Source organism: Paralichthys olivaceus, chromosome 13, assembly GCF_024713975.1.
Source record: "Paralichthys olivaceus isolate ysfri-2021 chromosome 13, ASM2471397v2, whole genome shotgun sequence".
NCBI lineage: Eukaryota > Metazoa > Chordata > Actinopteri > Pleuronectiformes > Paralichthyidae > Paralichthys > Paralichthys olivaceus.
Genome location: NC_091105.1, coordinates 14,559,752 through 14,587,003, shown reverse-complemented (window position 1 = coordinate 14,587,003; position 27,252 = coordinate 14,559,752). Strand labels below are relative to the sequence as shown.

Here is a 27,252-nt window from a genome sequence, read left to right as displayed (position 1 = left end):
AGGTTGTTGTTAGAGAATAGTGAATAGTGCACGAGACATGCGGCTGATGTCAGGCTTAAACCTTGTGTCTCTATCCAGTGAGTCTGACTCACATAATAACTGCACTGCATGAGCTAAAGGCAGAATGAAGAAAAGAAAAGCTGCTCTTCTTCATCAATAGATCAAGGAAGATGCCTGGTGGTAACGGGACACAACATAAAAGATGGAATATAACATCACCAAGAAAGCAATTGAATGTGCACTGAATATATTAGGCGTCTCTTTGAAATGCACAAACCCGAGGATAACAGACATGGAAGCTTTAATGGTGGATTCATTACACTGAGATGAAGAAGAATTTTTTAACACTTTTAAACAAATGGTTGTTGGACGAAAAAGAAATTAACTGCCTTCCCAGCATGAACTCTCGCTCTGCAGTGCTTTAAGAGAAATTGCCTCCAAGTGGCCTCATCTTGTGTTTAGCTTTCCACCGGCAGCCTTGTGGGAAATCCCCCCCCCCCCCCCCCCAGTGACACAGATTCAAATGATAACGAATGCAAAGACGTTTTCCAGCCATTTTGCAGCTTATGCTATTCGGCACATTAGAGGATAATCGATCACATTTCAGGTTTGATTCAGCCCTCCTGACAACTGTGGCCGCTTCGAGGCTGATCTCATCATCTGGCCAAATCCTCCCATTGTGTGAAGGGTTCACCGACACAATCTCCGTGTCACCAACTGGATCGGAGCCTCTGCGATCTCGAATAAGGGAGCATCAAGCATCAAGCATGTTTTATTCGAAATAGGGGAGACTTGTGTGACATGAAAGAGTTTTGTGTTTGAGCAGAAAAGATTTGGCACTGGAAACCAACCAGATGTTCCTTACCTGTGTTCTCAAACAGTAACATGGCTGCCTACAGTTTACATGAGGCTTTTGTCTCCAGTGCCAGGTGGACATTAGAAAAGGACGAGGAATTGTGACAGGAGTATTAGTGCTCATTTATTTTTACCAGTCTGCTTCCATGTTATTCTCAAGTCACATCTGATCATGCAAGTTTCTTTGAGTTTCTTTGGAATCACCACCCAGTCACCATTTGTTTAAACGCCTGGTGTGTGTTCCTGCGACTGGATCATCGTGTGCGTTCTCACAATAACAATATTAAAAATAGCTCACATCTGCTCTTACATCTGTGGTCTCAGTTTACATTTTGAGAATCCTCCAGTGTGCTGCAGGCGTTAGTGCTCATATTCAATATTAATATTACTAATATTTAAACGACAACATATACAACAACAAAGACTTATCGTGCTTCATTGAGTTTTACAATGTTTCAACTAAATGTGATTCAGTGGAAATGTAATGTACTGAATGAATCTGGAGATATTACAGTGGAGCCACACGTCTGGTTTCTCTGTAATTATTATCAGAATTATTATTATCATAATGAGATTCAAACAGCCACCAGAGCCGTCTCTCATTTTTTAATAACTATATTTATTTAATGAATGCACCAGCCTGAGTGATAGGATGTTTAATTTCTTTGCTTTACCATGAAACAACAAAGAAAACTTCTCAAGCTCCACATTTTAACTTTGCTCTCAGTCAGAGATGTAATAGAGTTTTAATGCTGCTCTATTTGCACTTTATTTTTTTTATTTGTCTATATCTTCCTACTTTTGTTGATATAATGACATATTTCTTTCCTTTTCTGCCTTGAACTAAAATTACTGACCCAATTGTCCCAGAGTGGTAAAACAGGTATTGATATACATATTACAATGCCTGAGTCATTCTGCACCAGTCTCATTAAAGAGCAGCTCCCTGTGTTTTAACTTCTCCCCTCTCCATCCTTTCTTTCCCTCCTGTTTACTCTCTTAAATATACTGTATCTTCAGCCTTTAACCTTGTTTCCTTAAAAATTTACGACATCGCCTCTCATGTCTTGTCGTTTCTACCCAGTCCTTAAATCTCTGAAATGGGTCAAGGCTGCATTTGCACAAGCCTCAGAAACGAGGGTGTTCTTGTGCAGGACCTTCGTTAGAAATTGCTTCCCCCCCTCGACCACTAAAAAGCTGAAGAAATGGAAGTTCAGACACAGGAACTGGATAAAGACAAACAGGCAACAGCTCACCATTGCACTGATTTACCATTGATCAAATATTGTACTGTTTGACCAAATCATTAAGACAAGAATAGTTAATACAGTTAATTACATCCTGGCTGGATGCAGGACCTGAAGTCAAGTTAACCTCAGACGCTTCCAAAGAACAGCAGCCCAGATGTGGGCCACCTCAGGCAGTGATGCAGCACTTCTGTCCTGTGGCTCGAACAAAATGGATGCGACCCTAAAGTTGATTGTGGTGAATGGTGAATACGGCCTGAATAGCAAAAAACTAATTGGGGCCACATTTGGCACCTTTGGTTTGCATAAAAATGCATCAATTATCCAACTCTGCCCATATGAGTCAGAGAACTATGGGATGTATGAAAAGATCCCTTGTGATGATAATTATTTTTGAAAATCCTCCAACTCTGCTGTTTTCTCTAGCTCTGTGCAGCGATCGGCATCAGCTCATTGTTGGAGTTTTTCTGCCCACAGCTTCATCTTTAATCTTCTGGTTCACTCTGACTGCTCTCATCATCGGGATTGATTTTTTTTTTTTTTGCCACAGCAGGCAGCTATTTTCAGGAGAATAAGTTCTGATAAATCCATTGTGTGCACTACCAGGGGCACCAAATGGCACACAGACAATCTCAGAGACTAACTGGTGAACAACGAGGAACATCAGGCAGTCAGGTAATTCACTCAGGAGGTGGAGGAGAACAAAAACAGAGCTCAAAGGAGATTTTGTGTGATGTCACCCGAGACACAACCTCAAAATGAATGCTGGCGCTGTTCCGTGTGCATCATGAGCTGTATATAAAGATGGATGACACATCTCTCCACTTCTAAAACTAAGCTAAAAGATCCTGTCTTGACCAATCACATCCGTCAATTTGTTTTTATAGTGTCAAATATTGAACTTTAAACACTGGAACATATATGAGCATGATAAGAACTACACAAAATGACAGAAACCATCTACTAGACAAATGTATTAGCATTTTTAGTTTGAGCCAGCCGTCCACTAAAGGAGGTGCGGCCAGCCACCAGGAGGCGATCAAGATGATTTGGCTTTATTTTTGGGGAGCTGTCATGTCGTCCATCTTTATATACAGTCAACCCGTGCGGGCCACAATAGACAACTATTCACTAAACCATGCATTATATACATTTTATAGAGAAATGATATGTCAGTGTTGAGTTTACGGCTTGTTGAGCGGACTATAAACTAACAAATAGTTGAATAATTCAGGTTTAAAAGTGAGAATATTACTGCCTTTGGGTTTCTTAAAGGAGAATAAAGTTTCAGGCTTTAAATCTCTTAATTTCTCTTCGTAATATAAAACGTGATTTTCATTTAACAGCACAATGGAGCACGGCAAGGAGGCTGAATGTGTTCAGTAGAAATGGCCCCAACCATCCCTCACAGACAGCACTGCAGCACACACCATTAACCTCAGAGAAGTGTCCAGGGCTGATATACTGGATGCTTCTTTACCACTCAGCCAACCTGCATACGACCGTCAAGAAAGTACGGATTTGGCTTCAGGTGTCCGGCAGACTGTGGAAAGATGATGGACGCTAGTGAGCCTGTCAAAAAAAAAATCTACCTCTCAGTCAGCGAGTGTGTGAACCAGGTCAGCAGTGACTGACTCAGCTCGACCGCAGCACATACACAGGAGGTAAGAGAATCCCTGAGGGTTTTTATAGCATGAAGGTGAGGATGTCCGCAAGCTGCAGCCAGGCAGGCCCCATAGGTGAGAGCAGAGGATAGTATACGTCCTCCGCATACAGTCACTTCAGTGCACCCCCTCACATTATTCTAATTCGCTGTAATTCTGAATTTAAAGAAGTATGGAGCTTCAGTGGTGGCTGACATTCGATAACAATAACAACAATTCTGCAAGCAGCGTGTTGTCTAGGTTTTTTGTGTCAGTAAAAGATCTGCAAAGTTAAAAGGCAGCTCCTCTCTCCTCTAACCGGTAGTCCAGACAAGACCTCCCTATCATATTTGCATTATGCATGTCTTGCAGCTTTTCTCTCACGCCCTCTACACATGAGAGAAGCAGTTGACCAATCACAACAGAGGGAGCCCGCTGGCCAATCTGGAGACAGGAGCGAAAACCAAGTGTTTCAGACAGAGGTTGAAAAGAGGAGCTGCAGCAATAGTCACTATGAGGAAAGGGATGTGTTTTCTGAACATTAGAGCATGAAAACCTTTTCAAGCGATAACGCAAATTATATTTAGGAACCAGAATATGAGCATTATATGTCTCCTTTGAGAGTTCACTGGTGAATTTGTCAAATATGAGTGAGAGAATTTTTTTTGAGGAATAAAGTAGTTGATGTTCGCTGCTGCAGCCTTCTCTTTTTCAAACTTTCTTCCCATTTAATCACAGCGTCTCTCTCAGACTCTCGCAGACTCTTTATTTTTTTTATGTCTCCGAACTTTGAGCACCCACATCTGAAATCATGAAGTACACCATCATCATCTAGGGATAAACCACTGGAGGACAAAATGCCCTCACCAACAGACTGATCAAGAACCTGCCCAACTCTTCTTCAAGCCCCAAGATCAACCTGAAGTTGGTGAAGATGGCGTTCAGCAGTTCACTGCCACGGTGACGGTTAATATAACTGGGGTATTTTTGTTTACATGGAGAGAGCTGTGACCTCTATGGCCTGATCAATAATGTATGGGTCCATCACAGCTGACAGCAGCATGCTCCCGTTCTTCACTTATATTTATTGCTCTGACACGAGATGAGGCTGAATCTCCTGAAACATCCATCTACATTCGGAGCCCGACTGATTTATCGGCTGGTTGATAATTACATGCCAGAATGAGCCTTTCACAGACATTAGCATCAACATTTATGTCCAAAACACATATAATGTTTATTTTACAGTATGAGCAATGTAGAAAAGATGAGCATTTCTGTTTATATTTTATGTAAATTACTTGTTTATTTTATTGATTCATGTTTTATATATATTTAGTTGTATTTGTGTGTTTTTATGTGATATATAAGATAAGATATAGATATTGATAAACAAAGTTTCAGGTGAAAATATAAAAACTCTTTGACATTTATATTACATTATATTTAGCTGACGCTTTTATACAAAGCGACTTATTATTGGTGCATTCAGCATTTACAAGGGGCCATATTTGAGGTTCAGCATCTTGCCAAAGGATACCGCGGCCGGGATTGGAACAGCCAACCTTCTGGTAGGAGGAAAACTGCTCTACCCCCTCAGCCACAGCCACATAATGGTTTGGTAGTAGAAAGTTCCTAATATCAGCATCACCCATCAAAATCCATATCTTTCAGGCTCTAATAAAAAGTGGAATATTATTCTTTAATTTATGTTTTAGGAGAAAAACAAAAGTCCCGTAAAGCAAACGAACAGATGGAACTTTTCAAGCCACAGTGTCAGAGGGACGCTGATATTAACAGTGACACTCTGGGCTGTGATGTATGTGCATGTCCTTGTCTGATGATTATTATTCAGAGCCTCACACACTGTACAGAGAGCAGGAACAGTACAGACATGACACTATTCAGAGCAGCATATGCACGTATGTTCAACATTCAGCAGTGCGTTGATATCTGCTTTAAAGAACATTGTGCACAGCCTGACTATACCAGCTCATCGACTGAGTGGAGCACATCATTCTCACTAGAATGGCAGCTCCGATATGTTTGTATGGAGAAATATGGAGGTATTAAAGGATCATACTCTGTAAATCTTAAATCTTCTCTGCAGGGAATCATTGGTCCGTCATGAGACCAGATATGAAAGTAAAGACAGCAGTACTGAAAACATATTTCTCACAGAGCTGAAACAAGCTGCGTTGAGACAAAGCAACAGAGATTTATTTTTTACCCACAAGTCACAGGACTCAGGACAACAGACCAGATATTCATATCGACATTTTCACTGAAGCGGCATTGATTGTGTTTCCAGTAAACACTTAATATATAATATTCTCAATGGCTTTCAGGTTGTGTTTTGTTTGGCACTGTTCATTTCAAATCCAATATCCGATAATGAAGCGATGAAACACAAACCCACGAGAAAAAAAATGACGAGAAGTGAGTTTTAAAGCATAAACTTAAAATGTTTTACTGCTGGAGAGAAAGATCTCAGAACAGCATCTCTCTCCCAGAGCCTCGCATGATGTAAACCCTTCATCATCACTCCTCCTCCCCGTTCTCCCTCTCAGTATTGATCGACTCCCGTTCTTATCTCCCAATGTGGGACATCTACTGTACTCCTCCTCTTATACTGTACTCCCATAATTCAATTCTGATGTTTAATGAAACACAAAAGCTCTGCTCATACTGCAGTCTAAAATGTAACTGCTGCGACATCGCAACATGCAGCTGAAAACGCAGAGCAGCAGCTCACTGGGTTGAAAGCAGTGGACTGGTCAGGATAGGACATTAAGTCTCTAATCTGTATCAGCTCATTATGCAGAATATGCAGAAGGTGAGGGACAAGAGTTTGGGACTGGAAGCCTTCCTGTTTCCCTCTGGTTCCCATTTCTCATTTGACCAATCATCTTTAGCAGGTTTTAGTTGCCTGCAGGTTAAAGTTGCCCGTAGGAGATTACAGTAACTTCACAATCTAATAGGGACGTAATAAACAGGCTCCAACCAGTTTTCCTGCTGCGAAAGACAGAACTGCACCATGAAACCCTTGATTTTACATCATTTACTGGTCTGGGACTTGCAACACATCATCACTATGATGCAAAAACTATTCAGTCTTTTTCATAAATTGTTGAAATAAGTGATTTATTTCTTATGATTCATAAACTAAAGTTATGGCTGCAAGACAGAAGCTTGAATCTGTTTGTAATGTAACGTGGCTCATTTGTGAACATGCTGTAGTTGTGTTGTGTGTACCACATCACATACCTTGAGCTATAGCTATGGACTCGAACCTGTGCAGCTCTCGCAGCAGACAGGTGCGCTCGGAAGGGTGCAGGCTGTAGATGAACTCCTTGGCTCCCTGGGGCGAGTCGAGCGGCTCCACGGGCTCCTTCAGCGGGTGCGTCCCCAGGTTGCACCGCTGCAGCAGCGCGGAGAGCGGGGACAACGCGGCGGGAGCGTAGCGGCTGTCGAGCCCGGCTCTGGTGAGCCCGGCGCCGGCTCTCAGGGAGAGGGCGGGCTGCAGGAGTCTCCGCAGGCAGGGCAGCATCTCCGGGGATGAGGGAGAGGAAGCAACGTGGAGGAGAACCTGGAGGAGAAGAAGAAGAACATCGGGCCTGGCTATCACTTGGACTTCAAACAACGAACATTATGATTTAGCTTGAATTCATCGCTGCAATGATCGCATGAAAACACCCCCTCCTCCTCTTCCTCAGCCTGGGTCAGGCTATTTCAGGGAAAACCTCGGGCCTGACACCAACAACCACACATCGCCTGCACACACACTGATCCCTGCTGGTGTCACGCGCCTCCATGGAGGAGGACGGTGGAGAGCGATGCGTCAGGAGTCCTCGTACCCGAACTGTAACTTGTCTAATCGGACGCACCTCAGTCGATGCTCCGCTGTCCCGCTCCTCAACCATCCCCCGGACAAAACACCACCATGCGGCCGCTGCTGCGCCTCTTACCTGCTGAGAGCTGCTGGAGCCTGGAGCCGAAAAACCACCAAACTGCTTCTGCTCTGTGCGCAAGTGAAATAATCACATTTTTGCGAGAGTAAACCGGAGCAGCTGTAACCTCTGTCTGACAGGATGCTGTGTGTGTGTGTGTTTGTGTGTGAGTGTGTGTGTGAGTGTGTGTGTGTGGCGGATGGGAGGGGAGAGATATTTTCCAATGGCTGCTCCGCTCGGCTCCGTGCGTAACTGTGACGGCACAGAACGGACGCACGCAGGCCACGTTGAGCAGAGAGGGGCTGATGGTCAGATGTGTTCATGTCACACAGGCTGTCAATGTGTCTTTATTCTAATGAGAAATACAATGTCACCTCTGTTCTTTCTTTAGCCATTACTTTAAAATAATATGTTATAATAATATATGTCATTTATATTGCACCTTCCAAAACAATTAAAAGCACAAATGTAAAGAGTGAGTGATGAAGTGAAGATGAAGTGAAGTATTATTTGTTCTGTTGATTGTCATTTCAGATTTTGTATCATATCATTTGCGGTCTTTGATTTTAAATGATATTGTATTCATGTATTTCTTACATTTGATGTTTTATATTCTGCTACTACATATGAGGAATCTGGAAACACGTGCATTCAACTGTAGGTAAATCTCCTGCAGGATTATTTTACAATCAGAGGAGTATCTTTTCTGTTGGGTGTGTGTGTGTGTGTGTGTGTGTGTGTGTGTGTGTGTGTGTGTGTGTGTGTGTGTGTGTGTGTGTGTGTGTTCCTCAGCTATTCATTCAACCAGACCTCAGCCTGGAGTCCACACCCCAAGAAACTATGACAGCATATGGAAGTTATTTGTCTGAGAGGGGAAGTCAGTCAGGACCACAACGAATAAAGGAGGAAATCCAGTTTGATTTAGACATAAGTGAATCCTTAAGTTTACGACCTTTTCTGGTTTATTTCAGTTTCTTTGTGTGTGAGAGCGGCAGCTTCTTTAGTCTGAAGGAGTAGATGAGTGTTTTCAGCCTCACACTGGAGCAGTCATGCTTCTGCCCAAGCAGAAAGTAGAAACTGAGTTTGTTTTTTTAAATAGTAAAGACTAGGGCGACCCCTGGTGGCCAGAATAATAAAAACAAACTGTGTTTATCTCCTGATCAGAGGTGGTGAAGCATCTATCATTTTTATATTCATATTTATTTCCTGTAGTGGAATGATACCTATTGTATATTCATCTTTATAGTCATACTATATACAGTATACTACTTTTTAGTCTATTACTAGGACATTTTCCCCATTTATATATAACACAAAAAAATTTATACTCATATTCATATTACTTTGCAAATACCATACCTGGCGGCTATATACTTATAAAGTCTATATATGTATGTTTATTTCAATATCTCCTCATACATGATACACAAATGAAGTAAAATATTTGTGCAATCATTCTGTGCCACTCCACTTTACTCAAGAATATTTCTCCACTAATCACATTTCAGTTCATTTCATTGCCTGTTTTATTCTATACTTTATTTTCATGCATTCTCTTGTTTACTTAATTATCCAAATCTGCTGCTGTAACAATTAAATTTCCCCCAGTGTGGGATCAATAAAGTGTATCTTATGTTATATTATCAATTTAAGTCAGCATGAAAGAAAATACTCACAAACGAATTGTTCCTTTCTGTCGACGTGGACCGTGTGAAACTGTGAAAAACGACAGAACTGCTATTGAATGAACCTCGAGGTGACATTATAGACATTATAGGGTCAACTACTGAACCTTGAAAGAAAGGTTTAATGAAACGTGGACACATGGAGGCTGCACATTCAAGAGGCCACAGAGGCAAAGTACAACTGATATATTTTTTTTATTATAACGCTAAAGCTGTCATTACACAAAAACAAATAACAATCTTTTTACTTCCTGAAACAAACTGCATCATAGCCTGTTGAACTGTACAGGGGGAGGAGAGAGAGAGAGAGAGAGAGAGAGAGGTCAACTCTACTCGAGGTGAGGGATGGGGGTTGGGTGTGAGGAGGAATAAGCTGAAAACTAAACTAGAAACCAGGTTTAACTGAAAGTTCAAACCCTCACAAACTATACACTTCTTATTCATAGGATATAGTGACATTTGGCAGCTCTGATATAATATATATTTATGCTAGCATTTAAATATGAAAAATTACAGGATGACAATACAAGTTTTAGACAAGTGGACGGCCAGAAAAAACAAAACAAAGAAAAACAAGAATATTAACATCATCAACTATATCGTGAACTGAATGCTGTGAAAGCAGTGATGTCACCATTCCACATGCATGTTCAATGTCAGATGTGCTTTGTGGAGTAATCCCCTGTTCTTTTGTCATCTTCCCTCCTATTTAGCCTCTCTAAAATATACAATAATACACTAAACGCATGAGACATGTTGAAAATACTATAGTGGATTTTCTTGCTTAGATGTCTTTGGGAAACTCAGATCATACGAGGCCAGATAGGCCAGACATTGTGGGCACCGTGCCATTTGTTCAAATCTAATAAGATGCCACACAGATGTGTTCGATGTCATTTTAACTGAAATTAAATGTACACAACTGAGGTGCAAACATTTTAAATTGGAACTACCCTCAAAGTGGCTCAGAGTGTCTCTTCCAACAAACTTCCCAGCAGGGTTGATGTCAGTCCAGTGTCAGCTCGGTTCAGCTCTCCCAACTGGGAACAACCAGGACACATCTATAGATCAGATAGATCAGAAGAAAATATATTTTCTTGACTTGAATAGAAACTGCATCCCTGCATCGTCCAGAAATCTGCACTCATAATACTGATTCAAATCTCTCCACTGCAGAACCCGAACCTTTCTTTTCTGGAAGAGCCTGCAACTCAGAAGAAAATACACTTTCTTGCAGTATTTCATTATTCAATTACTCTCTATGCATGAGTTGGTGTGAAATAAGGGACTTCAAGTGAATTGTCACTGCTGCTAAAATCAGAGAGCACATGCATGAATAGATGGAGCAACTCTATAGCTCTGATTTTTAAACAAGTATAAAAATAGTGAGACGAAAGAGGATTTAAAGACTGAGAAAGAAAATAAATAAATAAAAACGTGCGAGTTCCTGGACTAACTTGAGCAGCTAAATATTATTTACACTTTCATACATGTCATAGTAGCCATGGTCTCACAGTGCTTGAACCGAAAAGAAAAATGAAAACACAGACGAGAAGTCAGTGACACTAAATGCTTTTAGCTTTTAGTCTTGAAACTGAATAAGTCTGAGGGAAAAGCCTCAGCTCCTCAAAACATCTAATTGTTAAAAAAAAAATATGTATGCACCTATTATGATGAAGCTCTTAAATTACACAATGGATTTTAATGTGAGTTTCTAGGAAAAAAAAGTTTGATACAATACAAAAAAATTAAATGACACATGAAAATGAATTAGAAGATGCATGCAAGCTATATGTGCTTCAAAGAGAAAAGAGTTTGAACAAGGTTTATAACATCAAAAATATTTTGCCTCCTCAACTTTATTTATATATTTATTTATATATATATTTATATATATATTTAGATTTGAATCAGCATTAACTTTAAACATGGCACGTCTGTACCTTACTAGTGACGTTATAAGTGATCAATGCACAGGCGGCAGTTTGGCTAATAAATGCTACAAAACAAGAAGAGGCTAATATATAAGGACTAATATATAACCACAAACCACTGAGGAGTAGCTACACAGATACTGCAAATTCAGTGAGAATCATATTGGAGGCGATAATGAAAAAGAAAACCAATTCACATCTTGAGGCATTTGGGGTATGATGATCGTTATAGCAACATTATGTGAAACTGAATGAAGTTGGCACAGAGGAGCAGGTGGAAATGTGGCAAAGAAACAGAGTGAGAAGCAGCGACACTCCTCAGCGAAATAGACATATAATTATTTACAAATCATGTTAATACTAAACGAAACTAAGAACAGAAAGTGACTCATCACCCGTGTGGCGCTTTAGTCACATCGCAGTCTCCTGAAACTGACGTCGGTGCGACAGAGTCCTTTGCTTTTTGAGGAGATGTCTCTATTGTTCGTACCTCTGCCCCGTGGAGCTCTGTGGACGTATTTTAGTATTTGAACTGTGAGGTGAGGACGGGTTTAACAACACAGCAGCTTCCTAAAACCATCAGGGCTCTCTCTAAACAAGTGAGCAGCCACTGCTGTCCAGGAGTTGCCAAATGGAGCCATTACCCCTCTAGTGCACCTGGATATTGCTCTCTTGACGCTGTGTTGTTCTTTCAGTGGGTGTTGTGCTTCTTCTGCCAAAACACTATGCAGTTAGAGTGTTTGTTCATCCCTCTGTGGTACAATATGCTCCCGCAACAAGAGGTGTGTAGACAGTGTTTTTTACGCTGAGAAGAGGCAGACACATCTTCCTTGTCCAACTCTCTGCTTCAGGGACGATACTGAACACGAGTACGTCTTTACTGTCCTCTCGAAGACATGCTGTGAAGTGACGCTGCTCTGTGCTTCTTGCTATCAACAAAAACGTCCTCATGTTTTACACTCGGATTACGCAGTTACTGGCTCGGATTTGCAAATACATATTGCTTAGGCCAGAATCATTTATTCTGTGATGTATATAAGAAATTAGGTCTTTTCTCTTTGTCTCACACAGACAGACTGTTCAACTAAGGCTCTACCTTTAATGGGCCTGTGGTCCACTTCAGTTTCAAACCTATGTTTTAAAAAAACCTGGCTTTACGTATTTTCAGTGGCATTTCAGGTCATATTAGGAAACTTGCAGCTTGCATATCTATGTTTTCCTCTCATTCTGTAGTGAGAGATTCTCACAGATGGAAATTTAAAGTGAGAAATGTAGAGCAGTGACTTCTCAAACTAGCAAAAGAAATCTTTTCTGTACATTGCATCTCTAGCAGCAACACTTTTTTGTAAAGCTTTAAACTCATTTACAAATATAATGAAAGGGAGCCTCAGTTTTACGAGCCTCATGTTTCCAAATATTGCTATGATGTCATCATGCGATGCGCGGTGCAGAGCGATCGTTGGTGAGGGTTCTCTTGAGCTTAACCCCCTTGCGAATGGCCACCAGCATGTTTCCCTTCCCCCCTTCTCCTGCCTCCTCTCCTCCAGTCTCACTATGAAGGTGCTGCTGGGTCAGCTGGTTGGGAAGCGGGACGGTGGGGGGGTTGGTCGTAGCCTGACCACTCCATGACATCACAGGCAACGTGTCGACATCCTCACCTCCTGTAAATGTTGGAGAGTATGGGCTTTCTCCTCCTCCTCCCATCTCCTCAGCATTCCTGCTCCCGTTAACCGCTCCGGACATATCAGGCACCGTTGGGATTTTCACCGGGACGACGGGTGTCCGAATAGGGATGGGGCCTGTACCCACGAGAGAGCCTGAGCGGCGAGCGGAAGGTTTTGAGGAGGGGGTGCGGCGGATTGTGGCAACCCCCGGGGTGACGATAACTGGTCCGTGGCTAGTAGGATAGGAGCCGGAGGCATTATGGGAGCTGGATCCGGAATAAAACGTCTGACCTGAACATGGGCCTGTAATAACACAACAAGAACAAATGAATTTCACTTAAAATGAGGTACATTTTATTATATTATACAAGAAAGGAGAAATAAAAAGACTTGAAGTATTCCTCTGATGAGGACAAAAATATAAAAATGGTAGATATACGTTTATGACAGGATCAGTGCAGCCATACCTGTTGGGGTGGGGGGATAAGGCCCTGTAGGGGTAGATGGATAAGCTCCTGTGTGGATAGGTGTGGGAGGATAAGACCCTGCGGGGTAGGCCACTTGTGCAGGGTAAGGAGCCTGTGGGCTGGGCAGACCGGCTGTGGAGGCTGGGCGTTTGGTCTGGAACATGCGTCGATAGGACTGACTGATGTCACTGTTTCTGGGGATGGTGGAGGATTTGTCAAAGTCAGGCTGCTGCTGCTCAGGCTCCTGATCTCCAGCCATTGAGAAATAGTCATAATCTGATACTAAAGGGAGATGAAAGACAGAGAGGTTAGGAGTGCACTTTTCAAATTGATGCTGGACTGATTCTGGAAAGCATATGCTACCTTGTGAAGGTATAGTGTCTTCGGAGCAGCAGGGTGTGTTGGTCTGCGTGCTGTAGCCACTCGAGCACTGCATGGAGTCTCTGCTGGACCTCTGGGTGTCCAGCTCCAGACCTCTGGACAAGACTAGGGCCAGTTCCTCGTGGACCTCGATTTCACCAGCCTGAAAAAACAAACAAAAAACATTTAGTGACAGAGTCTGAAAGTCTGGATAAAGCCAGGTTCCATTTATTAAAGCCATTAAAATCATTAGGTACAACTTATTAGAGTCATTAAATGGGAACATTAGCGGTGGGAGCCTCATTCACGTGGTTTAAATGCCACGACGGCAAAAACATCGACCCTGCTGGAAGTTGAATGAGAGGTCATCTGAAACTTAATTATCACAGCTGCCACAACATGTGGACTGACCTGTGTTTGTGTGGATTAGGTATTGGCAGAAAGAAAGAGGTAAATGTTGTTTTGGGGGGAATTTACCTCCAGCTGCAGCAGAGTACAGGAGTATTACAAGTATAAATCAGGTCAAACAAAGTGACTTAATGTTTTACAAGCTCATTGCAAACCTTACAAAAAAAAGACTAACTAATTTAATTATTTAAAACGAACAATGTTGAAAGACATTTAAATAAGAATAGATGAGGAAATAATTCAGAAAAGTTAGTTAATTAAGAGCTGATGTGTCAAACCCAGACAAACAGTAGGAGAAGGAGACTGACGCTGACCTTGAGAGGAGCCGCCACAGTCCTGCTTTTCTCTACCATCGAGACCGACGAGCTTGGTGTTTGTAGCGCAGCCCGAGCTGGTGTTGAGGTCGAGGCCAGAACTGAGGACTGGCTGTCACTGTGCATGTTACCATTACTGTCTATTACAGAAGGGGTGTCTTTGTCTTTCTTCCTCCTTAGTGTGTTGACCATGGGCTGGTCATAAGGCCCTGGCTTTGCCCAGTCCTGAGAGAAAAGATGTCAACGTTTACTGTTGATACTTTTTCTCTGGTGAACATTTAAAAGCTTCATACCTTCATATCATCTCAATTTTAAAGCTTGCCAAATTTACTTAAAGTATAAAAGATGGAAACTGATTAAATGTATTCACACATGACACAACAATAAAACATAATGAACCAGGCCTTGCATGTCGAACAAACACTGGATATGGATGATGGGACTACGCTGAACAAACCTTCCAGGTTGGGACTTGGGATGACGGCACCATGGGCGAGCCCATCGTGCAGTAGTTAGTGTAGTCTTGCAGCAAGGCTGAGGCGGGACGGGACCATGAGCGAGTGGGGCAGGAGGAGGAGGTGGAAGATGAGGAGGAGGGAGGGAAGAACGGGAAGGCAGTGGCCGACCCAGAGCCCAAACTCCCCCCGTTGCTATGCAGGTAGGGGGAACTGGCCGGACTGTAGTGGTCAAAGCCATTTGACAACTGGATGTGTGTGTATCGGTGGAAGGAAAGAATGATAACAGAAACAAACACACAATGGGATAAATTAATGAAATGATAAAAATCATAAATCAACAAAACAAAACATCACGGAGGAGAAATCATTCAAAAATGAACACAAAAATAATGAGGAGGTACGGAGCACCCTTGGGTCATGGCAATTTTTTGGAGGATTAAATTTGCATTCCCTCGCAATACGTTTTATGTTGTCTCCCATTGTCATCATGCAACATCATTATCTCATTAAAGGCAAAGTAAGTGGCTCCACATGAGTCCGACAGCATCATTTCATATCACTTTCTGCATTCTTTGGAGCGACCTCTTGATCCTAGAATTTGAAGATGTTTGTTTTCACTAATTGTATAATTATGTCTATTTGGTAAAACTCTATCAGAATAATTGATGCTCAGTTCAAAGTACAATTCAATAAGCTGATCCATACTGTAGGGTTGTGGTGGGACACAAGTGTAAATAACATATGGCTCAGAAGGAATAGAAGAAGGAAAATATTTTAAGGTAATGCAAAAGTTATCCTGAAAAATAAATTACACGGTGACCCGTTGGGAGCTCCGTGGAGGAAGCCATATTGATCATTTCAATACAGAACAAAGAAAATGGTCACAAATGGATAACTGTGTGAAAACTTATTGCCAGGGAGTTTGGAAGGTTTTTTGTTTCCTTTAACATTTCTGTGATAAACTCAAGTAAGTGTGATGCACAGCCAAGGTTGGAGTTTAGTGTGAGGAAGCACAGACGTTTCTGTGTGGGTGAGGTTCACGGTGGAGGATGAGTGTGTGTCACCTTGTCAGTGTGCTGAGGTGCAGTAGCAGCAGCTAGAGAAGAGGGGGAGCTGCAGTCACTGTGAAGCTGCCCAGTCTCTGATACCTCAGAGCAGCTGGAACTGGGACAAGCCTGGGACAGCGAGGGCAGCAGCAGCGAGCAGGCAACGAGAGAGAGAGAGACAGAGACAGACATGTGTAGAGAGAGAGAGAGAGAGAGAGAGAGAGAGAGAGAGAAAAAGACGGACATGTCAGCAGGTAGACAGAGAGAATCAAAGAGAAGCAGATTATTAGAGGAGAGGCAACTTTCCATAGTTCTCAGCAGTTAGTCAGGAGTACAGCCAAGTGACTTAAAGTGGAGAAGGTGCACTGGGAGTTATAACAGCATTAACTGCATGGACATCAGCAGTGTTGTGTTAGAGCCTTGTTCGAGGGAAGCACAGGCAAAAATAACCTCACAAACTCTTGATATCTTTAAGGAAATATTAGCAATCCAATCCCTGCCTATTTTATTAACTTTAATAACATGATACTTAATCCATGTCTGTAAGGAAATAATATTTTTGAATGCTACCCTCCAGAAAGAGATTATGGACTGGGGTTCACTACAGCATCCTGCATAGAAGTGGGTATTGACAATGGATGGAAATTAAAGAGATCCACAGTAAGTGTAAGCCAGAGCCCCTTTATTCACCCTGAGTTAAGAAGTGAGTCCCTGTTAAGCAATGTGACTGTTCCCTTTCAAACGTTAGCCAATGTAACTAGAGCAAGAATGAGGCAGACTGATTCCCAGGACTGTACTGTAAAAAGGGTCAAGTATGGACTTGCCAAACCACCTTCACTGCATCATAAAAACTTGGACTCGAACTACACCAGCGCGTTCTGGTCAGGGGAACTCTGATCGCTGGCGTGCAAACAAAACAGCCGCTCTCATGGTTGATGTCAAGCCACAAACCCCACCAGACAATCCGCTGGAATACATCACTGATTATTATCTGCGACCCTGTGTCAGATTGGTTGGATAAAAAGTGGCAGAATGGGACCTGCTGATAGAGACAGGCTTTCAGTGTCTATAATACATACTGTTGTCACTGTAACATGTCATTTCACTGTGAGGCCTTTAATGAAAATACAACATGCAGTACGCTCAGGCCTCTGCAACTTGAATCCAACCACAGTCTGTCACAGCAGTCAACTCTTTAATAGCAGGATGGGGCTGACCTGTTTTGCCCTGGGCCAGAGTGGAGGCAGACTAATTTCCTGTGCATTTATGCTATAATAATAGCAGTGAAATGACTTCACCATGATCACATACACTTACTGCTGCCAGCTAACTGTCTCTCACAGTGGCTGTGGAGATGTGTGAGAAAGGACTTGTGTGGATTGCAGATTTGGGGTTTTCATTCAGACTACAATAACTTGTAAATCATAGAACGTATGTGGTTTTTATAGTCTTGTCTCAACCATATGAACATACTTGGACACAAAGCTGTGGTTACGTGTGGGTAGTTAAGATGTTTTTTTCCTTACCTTTGTTTCAGCTGGCATAGGCGAGGATGATTTGGACGACATGTATTGGTCTTGTGATGAGGAAATGAAACCAGAGTCGTGGGAGGAGATGCTCGAGAGCCGAGCCGGGGCCTGCTGCGGCAGCGTGGAGCTACGGTACCGATGTCGGGGGTGATGGTGGTGGAAGAGTTGGTGTGAGGAAGAGGAGGAAGAAGAGGAGGAAGGAGAATGAGAGTGGGAGCCACTGGATCCCCTGGAGTCACTACTGTTAACGCTGTTCAGACTACTGTGAAAGGGGAAGGGGGTGAGGGGGAGGAGAGGTTGGCAGTGACAGGCGGGGTAAAGAGAATCAAGTGCACCCAAAGACATGGATAGAAGAAAGAAAGTTGGGTAAAAGAGAGATAAAAAGAATAACAGAGGGGGAATGAAGGCAGAGGATTGGAGGGGGGGATGTGGAGGAGACAGGGTGGGAAAACAATTAACACACCACACCAAGATGCAGCAAGCAGTGACTGAGGCCAATCCAGTCAAAACAACAACACAAACCAACATGAGGCGCAAAATCATAATGAGAATAATTACAGGCAGGAAATCAAAGGATTTCAGGCCTCGCAGTCAGCCCTACGAAAATATTTACACAAAAAGGGAAAAACTATTTCAACACTGGGAGAAAATACTGGGAATTGAGCAGCAATAAATTTAACATCTGAAGCAAATATAAAAATGGCAAGATCTAAAATAGCATTTACTTGGTCATGATTGTACTAAATCATGTACAATTATGAAAAAAAAGTGCAACTGGACCAGGCAAAAGTAATATTTATATAGTTTAAGCTGCTAACAATGCTAATCTATCATGCACAAACAAACACATAAATGTGTGTGTTAGGCAGGTCACAAAATAGGTAAAAGCTATAAAATGCAAACATGACTTTCTTGGAATGATTTATGAATTTCGTTTGTGATTCTTTTGAAGCATGTTAACCCAAAGATTTGCAGTGAAAGAAGACAATGGTATATCTGTGAATAAATCACTATAATTATGATTGAGACACAAAAAGTATATTGTTCCTCCAGACTGGGTTTGAAATGTTTTCCAGGCAAGAAGAACTTCAGACATCATGAGATAACAGGTTATTTTACAGTTTTGATTCAAACACAGACGTCCCAAAACCCCTAAATTGGTGGTGATTTTTCTCAGGACAAATGCAAAGCAATGCAAAACCCAGATTTACAGTTTCTACCTTTTAGCATAAAAACAGTTTAGGAACAGTCATTGGGATGCAAACAAGAAGCAGTGAAAGTAGGACAATGTGTGAACAGACAAAAACAAGAACCAATTCTTTAACACTTCATCCAAATATCCCTGTGTGTCTTTTCTCCAATAAAATGTCTACTTTAACTGTATCTCTGCAGAATAAACTAAACACTATCAGTATGAAAGAGGAGAAGAAAAAATACAAGCAGCTAAGATGCATACTAGGATAAAGGACTACTGCATCTCATACTGACCACTTGGTGGCAGACATAGATTGGGCAACATAATTAAGAGTTTTCCTCTATGTCCTTGTTCCACACCCCTCTACACTGATATAAACTGTCTCATAAAGAAGTTTCATAATAATCAACTGGGGAAAAATGAGAGATTTGCATGTTTTGTAGATGTAGCGTGTACAATTCTCATGCTATTATAATAAGTTATGAATAAGCTATAAAACCTCTAACTACAAAAAAGACATTGCTGTTTGAACTCCTCGTTCCTCACTTGTAAGAATCTAACCCTTGAATAATCTCCAGCATCACAAACACATTTTATAGTTATTTTTATGGGTACAATAGGAAAATGTGTATCCTCTCTGTTTCACTAATTCATGGCTGAGTCTGGTTATTGGCTGGAGGAACCTACCTGCACATGCTAGACTTCCTGGACATGGTGGTGCTGGGGGAAGAGGGTGGCGTTTGATACGACCAACCATAGTCTGAGCCCTTCAGATCCATGATCACCTGAGAGGGAGGAGAATATAAGTCATACTTTATATTTGTACTTGTGACGTTAAGAGGCATTAAGCAAAGCCTTTTAAATAAACACAAAAAGAGGATGTAGGGCATCATAAAGTGTCTTGTTTAGTTTGTGTGTTCACAGAGCGTTTCCTCTCACCTGTTCACTGGCAGGCGGAAGCTTGTGTGGGTCAGAGGTCAGGGCTTTGAGGTCATCAGAGATGGCCTGGAGATGGGTGACCTCTCCCAACATAGAAATTTCCTCATCCTAAAAGAATTAACAGAGACCAGAGTTTTTTGGATGTTAGAATGTGTTTAAGAGTTTTGAACAAGAGAAGTGTAGCATGAATAAGCATATTTTCAGTCTGTGGCATTAAAACAAAAAACAACTACACTGTGGAGTAAGATGACTTTCTGACAGCTCATTTCTCTCTCTCTCTCCCTCACTGTGCTCACCACGACAGGCCGGAGCATGGCGACGAAACAGCAGAATCTCTGCCTCTCCTCTATAAGCGCCTTCCTCAGGGCCTGTTTCTCCGTCTCCTCCAGCAGAATGTATTTATCACTGACATCCTGCATGGCGCTGTCCAACTGGGGCTGGATATCTCCTCGTCCTTGGAAACAAAAGGACACACAAACAAACACACAGAAAATGAATGTGCATATCAAAAGATCAAAAGATTACTGGAAACACATGATTGGTCTAATTACGACTGCACAATGTTTAAACAAATGAATGGCATACATTTGATAGCAGAGCTTCCTTCAGATCAGAAATGCTAAAAAGCAGAACATGCATGAATAATCACAAACAATATGATGTGAATCAATGAAAGAACATTTTAAGTACAAGATTTTTCATCATTTTCTCTGTTCTGTTTCGACTGCTCCACGTGTTATCTCTTCATTGTAGACTACGCTATCTTAATTGCTACTGTTTGAATGTCTCTGCTACTTTTTTGGCTATCACCTCAGCATGAATGGCCACTCTTGTCACTGAAGTGTCCCCTGTCTCTCGTTCAGTGGAAGCAAGAAGGCTATCTCCTTTCAACTACTCTGTTGCTTGTCTAGGAAAACTTCAGTCTATGACGCAATACTCAAAACGTGAGAACCCTTTTTGACTATCTCTCAACTGCTCTTTGTTACACACTTTAATTTCAGAGTCAGGGAGATTCTTGACAGTAAGAAGAACGACTGTGTGTGTGTGTGTTTTAATGACTAACAAGAGTGCAAGGCTTCTTCAAGACCATCTGGACCTTGTTTTGTGTGTGTGTGTGTGTGTGTGTGTTGAATATGCATATACAAATCTGAGAATGTTTGAGGACGCTCATGACAAACCCAAGGTTATCCTTTTTTTCTGCACTATATGTGCCTTTTTGCCCTGTGTTTGTGTGTGTGTGTGTGTGTGTTAAGTGAGGATACCCTGCAGCCAAATCAAGCCCTCTCGAGTTCTCTCTGGAGGCAGGAAGGCTGGCGACTGCCCAAATTGACACACAGTTGGGCCTCCGAGCCATTATCTTACCACTCAAACTACACTTGCACCCAAACACACACAGTCTTGACTTTGGTACATGAAGGTTAAACCGACAGCGAACAACTCTGCGGTCTATCTGTCTGCTCTTGTGTCTGGGTAAAGATAACAAACTGGTGTCTTTTGTTGAAAGTTTGCCGTGAGGCCCCTATATCATACAAACCAGTAGTAAAGAAACACTGATAAAGTTACACACGCAAATCATTTCACCACAAATGTAGAACGAAAGAATCTCCATCTTATAGCAAGGAAAAACCACCAGCTCTTTCCCTTCCTGATATGTCAGTGCAGTCTATACATTATACATGTGGGAAGCTCTGTTTCCACTGCTTCATCTCTCTCTAACAGTTCATTAGACCACAATAAAAATGACATTTAACAATGCTGTTCAGCGGGCACACAAATACGACTGGAAAAAGCAGATCAGATGGAAACTCTGCATGATGCCCAACATCACAATAGCTCATCCTAATGAGAAATGACATATTTTCTAATCACCCAAGTACAATGTGAATGTTAATGGTGGGTCTATGTCATTTAGGTGGTTCGAGTTCTTCTAAGACAATCTTTTTAAACAAAGTGATACAACAGTGCTGTTACATCTCCAATCTGAGGAAGTGTTTTTACCGATACCAAAATCTATCCTTATTTTATGTAAAGATATCCGGAATTTAGATTTACAAGGGACTAAAATATGCAGTTTTAACTCTGACTGTTAAAAAATACTAACACTACACTTCTACTCACTTTGTTGTTGACAAAATAAGATAAACGGGCTAAAAGAGAATCCATTTACCAAGCTTGGTTTAGTGCCTGTAATGTTGGACTCTGTGGAATTTGAGTTGTGTATGTTTATTGCAGTTCCTACTTTACTACACTGCAGAGACCACGACAGAGTTGATGGACTGTGGAGACCAGACTGGAAAGTCCAAATTGCAGTATATATTTTCAGTCTCATTTAGATCTAAAGGCAGCTTGTTGAGCAGACAGGAATGTCATTACACTGTACAAGGTTTAATGTGCATTAGCTGCCTATACAAGCTTTACCCATGGGTCTAGTTGCTTATACAGGACCAAACTTGTCATTGATTAGCTCCAAGCAAAATGTGTCTTTTATCATCCTGTTGCCACAGAAATTATCTGCTGACATAATTTTACTGCACAACATGAGTGAAATAGAAATGAATTACTGCAACAAAGTGAAATATGTCACATTTTATCATATCCATTTTTTTCTTTAAATCTGTTTCAAGATGAATAAATAACATTTTTAAACTTCAGACTTTAGTTGGGCTCAATGTTGAAAAACCACTTTTCAAGCTCCGGTGCCAGCGATGCTGTGGTGTCTCCTTGGCACGATGTGAAATGATGGAGCATACTGCATTCTGGTTTCTCCTGCTAGTTCAAGCATTGGCAGTCGGTATTCTCGACATAACCAAAGTGGTTTTGGAAAGACACCGCTGTAAGTTGAGGAACTTTGTTCAGACAGATGGAAAGCCAAATATTTTCTTTGTTGCCGTTTTGGTAGTGCTCATGAGAGTCGTGCTGAACACAATAACAATCGGCACCACTTCTAGTCTACATCTACTTCTGTTAAAGGCTGACCCATCGAGAAGCAACTTTATCCCCTTACTCATTTAATTACATTAAACAGTTGCCAGTGTGGAAATGTACATAATGCGTTAATACTTACATAGTACTTTCTGACCAAATATGGAATGAAAAATATGTTTTCATATTCAACCAAAAGCCATATGCTTCACTCAATCAGATTGAGACAGACACAAGTGTCAATGTAAAAGCCACGGATGGAAAAGACAGTTCACATACACACACACCCAGGCACACATGTGTCAAGACAATGCCGGCGAGTAACAGTCAACTTGTGGTGAGCAAAGGGGGTTGTTAGTGCTCAACTTGAGCCTCTGTTACGTTACAACTGTGTCTGAGCTGTGGGTTGCTCCTTGATTTGTCCACATTCCCGGTCTCTGTGCCGTAACTTGTGCAACTACGTGAATGACAAGGCCCTGATTGCTACTTCCTCTTTCTCTCCCACCGCAGACAAACATTGAGGTTTACTGCAGCTCAGTGGTCACTGACTGCAATTGTGAACAAATCCACACTAACATATTATTCAACTCTTTTTCGTCTCCAATTAAAGACAATTAGGTCTTGTGACATTGTTTTTTTCCCCACTGGATGAGGTATTATATTACAGTCCAAAGGCTTCACACCTACAACAATGTTATATTGTAGATTTACTGGTGTGTATGTCTAGCACAGCAGTGTCCAAAATATGGCTATATCATAAATATCATAATAAAATATCATCAAATATCATAACACACATAAATGTATATTGACCACTAATAATAAGCTAAGCTGCTCATCAACACAGCAGCTGGAGCAGCAAAGCTACACTGTGTGTGTGAGCTTTCTAATAAGATTAAGAAATCTTACTGATATTCTATATCCTTGTTTTCACCAGACTAATGTCCCAGAAATCCAGCGACTGAGCCAAGATGTATATGGTGGACGGGTGGTGTGTTGTTGAAATAACCCAGTCTGCACACATGTGGACAAATGTGCACACACAAATGAGATTAAGTGCTCCAGCTTACACATGACCAATGATTACATTAGGATGCAGTCACAGGCCGTTTCTTAGTGAGGCCGGGGTCTGAGGTCAGAAAAACACCCTCACAAGACACGTATCAAACATCACAGACTCACCAACACCAGCTGACAGATGGGGTGTTATTTCAGGGCATAAAAGGAGGGCTCTTTATTTAAGTGGTGTAACTAAGACTAGTGGCTTATTCCTAAATTTGATTTAAAAGTTTGCATGTATTCTGTGAAACTGAGATGTGACTTTGGATGATCCAGGTGCACCTAAGCTTTACTAGCTGCTAAATTAAATGAAAGTAAGTAATAATTACATTTAAAATAGTTTTTGAATCATGTGCTTTTGTTGTTATTGTTTTTGTTTACAATTCTGCAGTGTGGTTGTAGTCAAAGTCAAAGTTTTAGTCTTGTAAAACTTCTTTTGATTGCTTTGACAGCTAGCTTGAGGAAAATGGAGAAAGTATGTTTATGCGAGTGAACAAAGCAAAGGAACAAAAGCATGCAAGCATGTACTACTCTTACAAGAGTACTTGAGCAAGCCACTGGACCAGTTAGTGCCCGATTATATCTCAAGTCTACTGAGGCCTCCACTTTACCTCCTTACCTCTCTTCCTTCTTCAAAAGCAGCATGTTTTTATCTTCTTCTATTTCAGCCCTCAACTGTGTTACCCTTATGAAGCGTCAGCTCCTGTTTTCCTGTTCAATTTCCTTTTTGAGAGCACTTTACGTCACATTACATTGGGCATATAAAAATGGGGCCACTAATCCAGAGCTACGAGCTGAGGTAGAAGAGGCTACAGCTGTTGAAGAAACTGGAGCATGAAAATATTTATTTTTTCATAAGAATCAATATCTTTCATTGCTTTTTCATAATGAAACTAAGATGATTGGTTAAACAATGCAGCGTCAGCAGCACCCTAGACAGTGTGTCTGTTCCACAGACTGACTTACCTAGATTATCAGCTGCAGTGCAGCATAAGGCGAAGGATTGTATCAGAACCACATGGGGACAGGGAGAGGAAAAAGATTCAAGTCAACTGAAATAGTGCCAGTGCTAAACACTAATTCATCAGTTGCAGGTTTGTGTGTTTGGATAATACTCGAAGAAAAGTGAAGCCAAAATGATTTTTTATACAATATAATTATCATGTGTTTCCTGTCTAAAATCATGTGAATACAAGAACATAAAAAAGAAAGAAATGCCTTAGTTCAAGTAAAATCTTTCAGAAAGTCAAAATTATAATAATTAATTAGAAGTAAGTTTGATTGTCACATTAATTTGACAGAAAATTCCAAACATCAGCAGACTTTGTTTTTAAAAGAGTGTTTACAAACTGTATGGTCTGTCATGCACTCATCCCAACAGTGTTTAATGATAATCAAAGTCCTGCAGGCTACTGTAGAGGAATGACCTTGTGTAACAGTATTAGTAATAAACACAATGTACAATATAAGTTATGTACCAACATTAAATCTACAGCATTGTAAGAATAAGAAGAAGCATGTGTTTCTTGTACTTTTGCCTGAACATCAGCATGAAGACCGTTTGACATTCACTGAATCAAACTTGACAACATCAGCACCCAAAAAACATTGAGGATATTAATCTAATTCCTTTTTCTGTCAATGGTATTTTTTCTCTGGGTGAATGCATATGTAAAGCCTGAGCCAAGAGGACTGCAGAAAAACAGCCCCAGTACTCTCACCAGAGTGTTTACCAAGTAAGGTAATGTTTATCCTTCATAGATCTGCACATGTCTAATCAGTGAGGATAAACTTCTCACACACACACACACACACACACACACACACGCACACACGCACGCACGCACACACACACACGCACACACACACGCACACACACACAGAGCAGTCTAATAAAAATATCATACACACAATTTAGACATTGTCCCATTTTCCTATTGACCTGAATTTTCCTTTAGTCCTGCTTGTTGACTTCTTGGAAACACAAAACTTTAATCCAGTACAGTAGTGTATTGTATCAAAATAAAACACTTTTAACAAAAATAAAGTTGATGCAATGCAGCTAATGAACTGCATGTTTTCATTTCAGATGTAAGCAGACCAGAGATGTCTAATTTTGGCATCCAGGAAAAAGGTGATTACAATTCTCAAAGACGTCAATGAAAACCACATCTTTTTTATGTCCGGCTCATGACAGAAACATAGCATCTATGGGAAAAGCAACTGAAGCTGTAGAAGCTGAGCCTTTTCTTCCTTCACTTGAAAAATCGGAGTACTATGTATAATGAATTTGCTTGTCTCGTAGTGTGTTCCCCACATTCTGATTGTCTGACAGGCATGTGATTGATGTCTTTCTTTGGTTTAGCAAGCAATGCCGCAAATTTATAAAACCCCTTTAACCCTAACCTTTACACCTAGCTAGTTTGGAAGTTAGAACACGATTTGTTTCCATCATCAACAGATTAACTGAACTGTTATTTTTGTTGTCTCACCTGAAACAGGTTTTTTTTTTTTTTTTTTTTACCTTTCTTTGCTTTCTTCTGAAGTTTCAGAGTGTCCGAAGATTTCTTCTTAATTTCTTGGCGAGCTCTTTTATACTCTGACAAAAAGGACAAAATAAAGAAACTTTTAATTGCTTGTAAATGATTGAGATATACGTTGTTGGTAAACGGATTTCTGGGCCAGTGTATTGTTATTCATCTGAAATACCTTTAGCGTGGTCCTTGTCCAAAGTATTGACTCCTCTTTTCCACTCCTCCATCTGTTCTTGTAGAGGGTTGATCAGACACTCCAGGAAACCTCTGCGAAAACAACAGGTTTCTCACTTCTGATCTGAGGTCAGCCTATTCAGTTAAACCATTGACGAAGAAGTAGAATAAACCTTTAAATTCTAAACTTTTCACTTGTATCCAAAACAAATTTTATAGACTGATCTTATGGCTGAACTGAACTATTTAACACAAAAATATAAAATTCCTGTCAAGAACCTTTAAATCTTGTTTCATTGTATTCATGTCTTACAGACTCACTCTACAGGGTTTATAAGTGTCTCTGTAGCAGACATTAAACCATTAGGTCTAGCTTGCCTTTCTGTCTTGTCTGTCAATCATTAACAGGTGGAAAGAAAGGGAGAATAACAGACTTGAGAAGGAAAAAAAAGTCTGCTTCTGTCTGACTGTGTGTCACAGGAGGAAGTTAAGAAGCTTGTGCAGTCATGTCTGTCTTTGTGAGCGTGTTTAAGAGGCTGCGAGTGTGAGAGGTGGGCAGCTGCAGGCTTAGTGCATGAAACTAAAATTAGACTTGCCCCTCTTGCAGACATTTCTCCAGAGACTGTGTGTGTGTATGTCAGTGGGTGGGTGGTGACCACAGCCCCCCGCTGTACAACCCCTGCTATGGAGATCCAAGTGGAATCTCTGCTTAAATGCCACCCGTATTAGAGAGTCCCTTGTCTGTATCGTGAGTGTGTGTTTGTATGTGAGAGAGAGAGAGAGAAAGGACAGACAGAGTGAGATATGTGTTGAGGGTTACTTCACTGAGATATTATAAATGTCTCTTTCCCAAAATCTCATGGTCCCCA

General features: G+C 41.2%; 2 protein-coding genes across 9 annotated transcripts in view; both read right to left on the bottom strand.

Moving 5' to 3' along the window:
- The window catches only part of LOC109632161 (transmembrane protein 65-like), a 37,057-nt gene extending 29,169 nt beyond the window's left edge, over positions 1–7,888 (bottom strand). Inside the window, exons 1-2 of the mRNA XM_020091302.2 lie at positions 7,714–7,888; positions 7,013–7,334 (exon numbers count right to left, since the gene is read on the bottom strand). Of these exons, the coding sequence (XP_019946861.2) occupies positions 7,013–7,295 (283 nt within the window). The 5' untranslated portion in view covers positions 7,296–7,334; positions 7,714–7,888. The remainder of the gene's footprint in view (positions 1–7,012; positions 7,335–7,713) is intronic.
- Positions 7,889–9,556: 1,668 nt separating this feature from the next.
- Positions 9,557–27,252, bottom strand: part of LOC109632159 (protein MTSS 1-like) — a 49,888-nt gene continuing 32,192 nt past the window's right edge. The window contains exons 5-18 of one of the 8 annotated variants that reach the window (XM_020091298.2): positions 26,385–26,476; positions 26,200–26,274; positions 24,642–24,653; positions 19,991–20,148; positions 19,695–19,802; positions 19,443–19,540; positions 17,558–17,822; positions 16,050–16,160; positions 14,985–15,230; positions 14,528–14,752; positions 13,809–13,968; positions 13,446–13,727; positions 12,973–13,281; positions 9,557–10,441 (exon numbers count right to left, since the gene is read on the bottom strand). In XM_020091298.2, the coding sequence (XP_019946857.2) occupies positions 10,398–10,441; positions 12,973–13,281; positions 13,446–13,727; positions 13,809–13,968; positions 14,528–14,752; positions 14,985–15,230; positions 16,050–16,160; positions 17,558–17,822; positions 19,443–19,540; positions 19,695–19,802; positions 19,991–20,148; positions 24,642–24,653; positions 26,200–26,274; positions 26,385–26,476 (2,185 nt within the window). In that variant the 3' untranslated portion in view covers positions 9,557–10,397. Of the gene's footprint in view, positions 13,282–13,445; positions 13,728–13,808; positions 13,969–14,527; positions 14,753–14,984; positions 15,231–16,049; positions 16,161–17,557; positions 17,823–19,442; positions 19,541–19,694; positions 19,803–19,990; positions 20,149–24,641; positions 24,654–26,199; positions 26,275–26,384; positions 26,477–27,252 lie in introns of all 8 variants that reach the window. The other 7 variants (XM_020091292.2, XM_020091296.2, XM_020091299.2 and 4 more) reach the window with 7 other exon arrangements.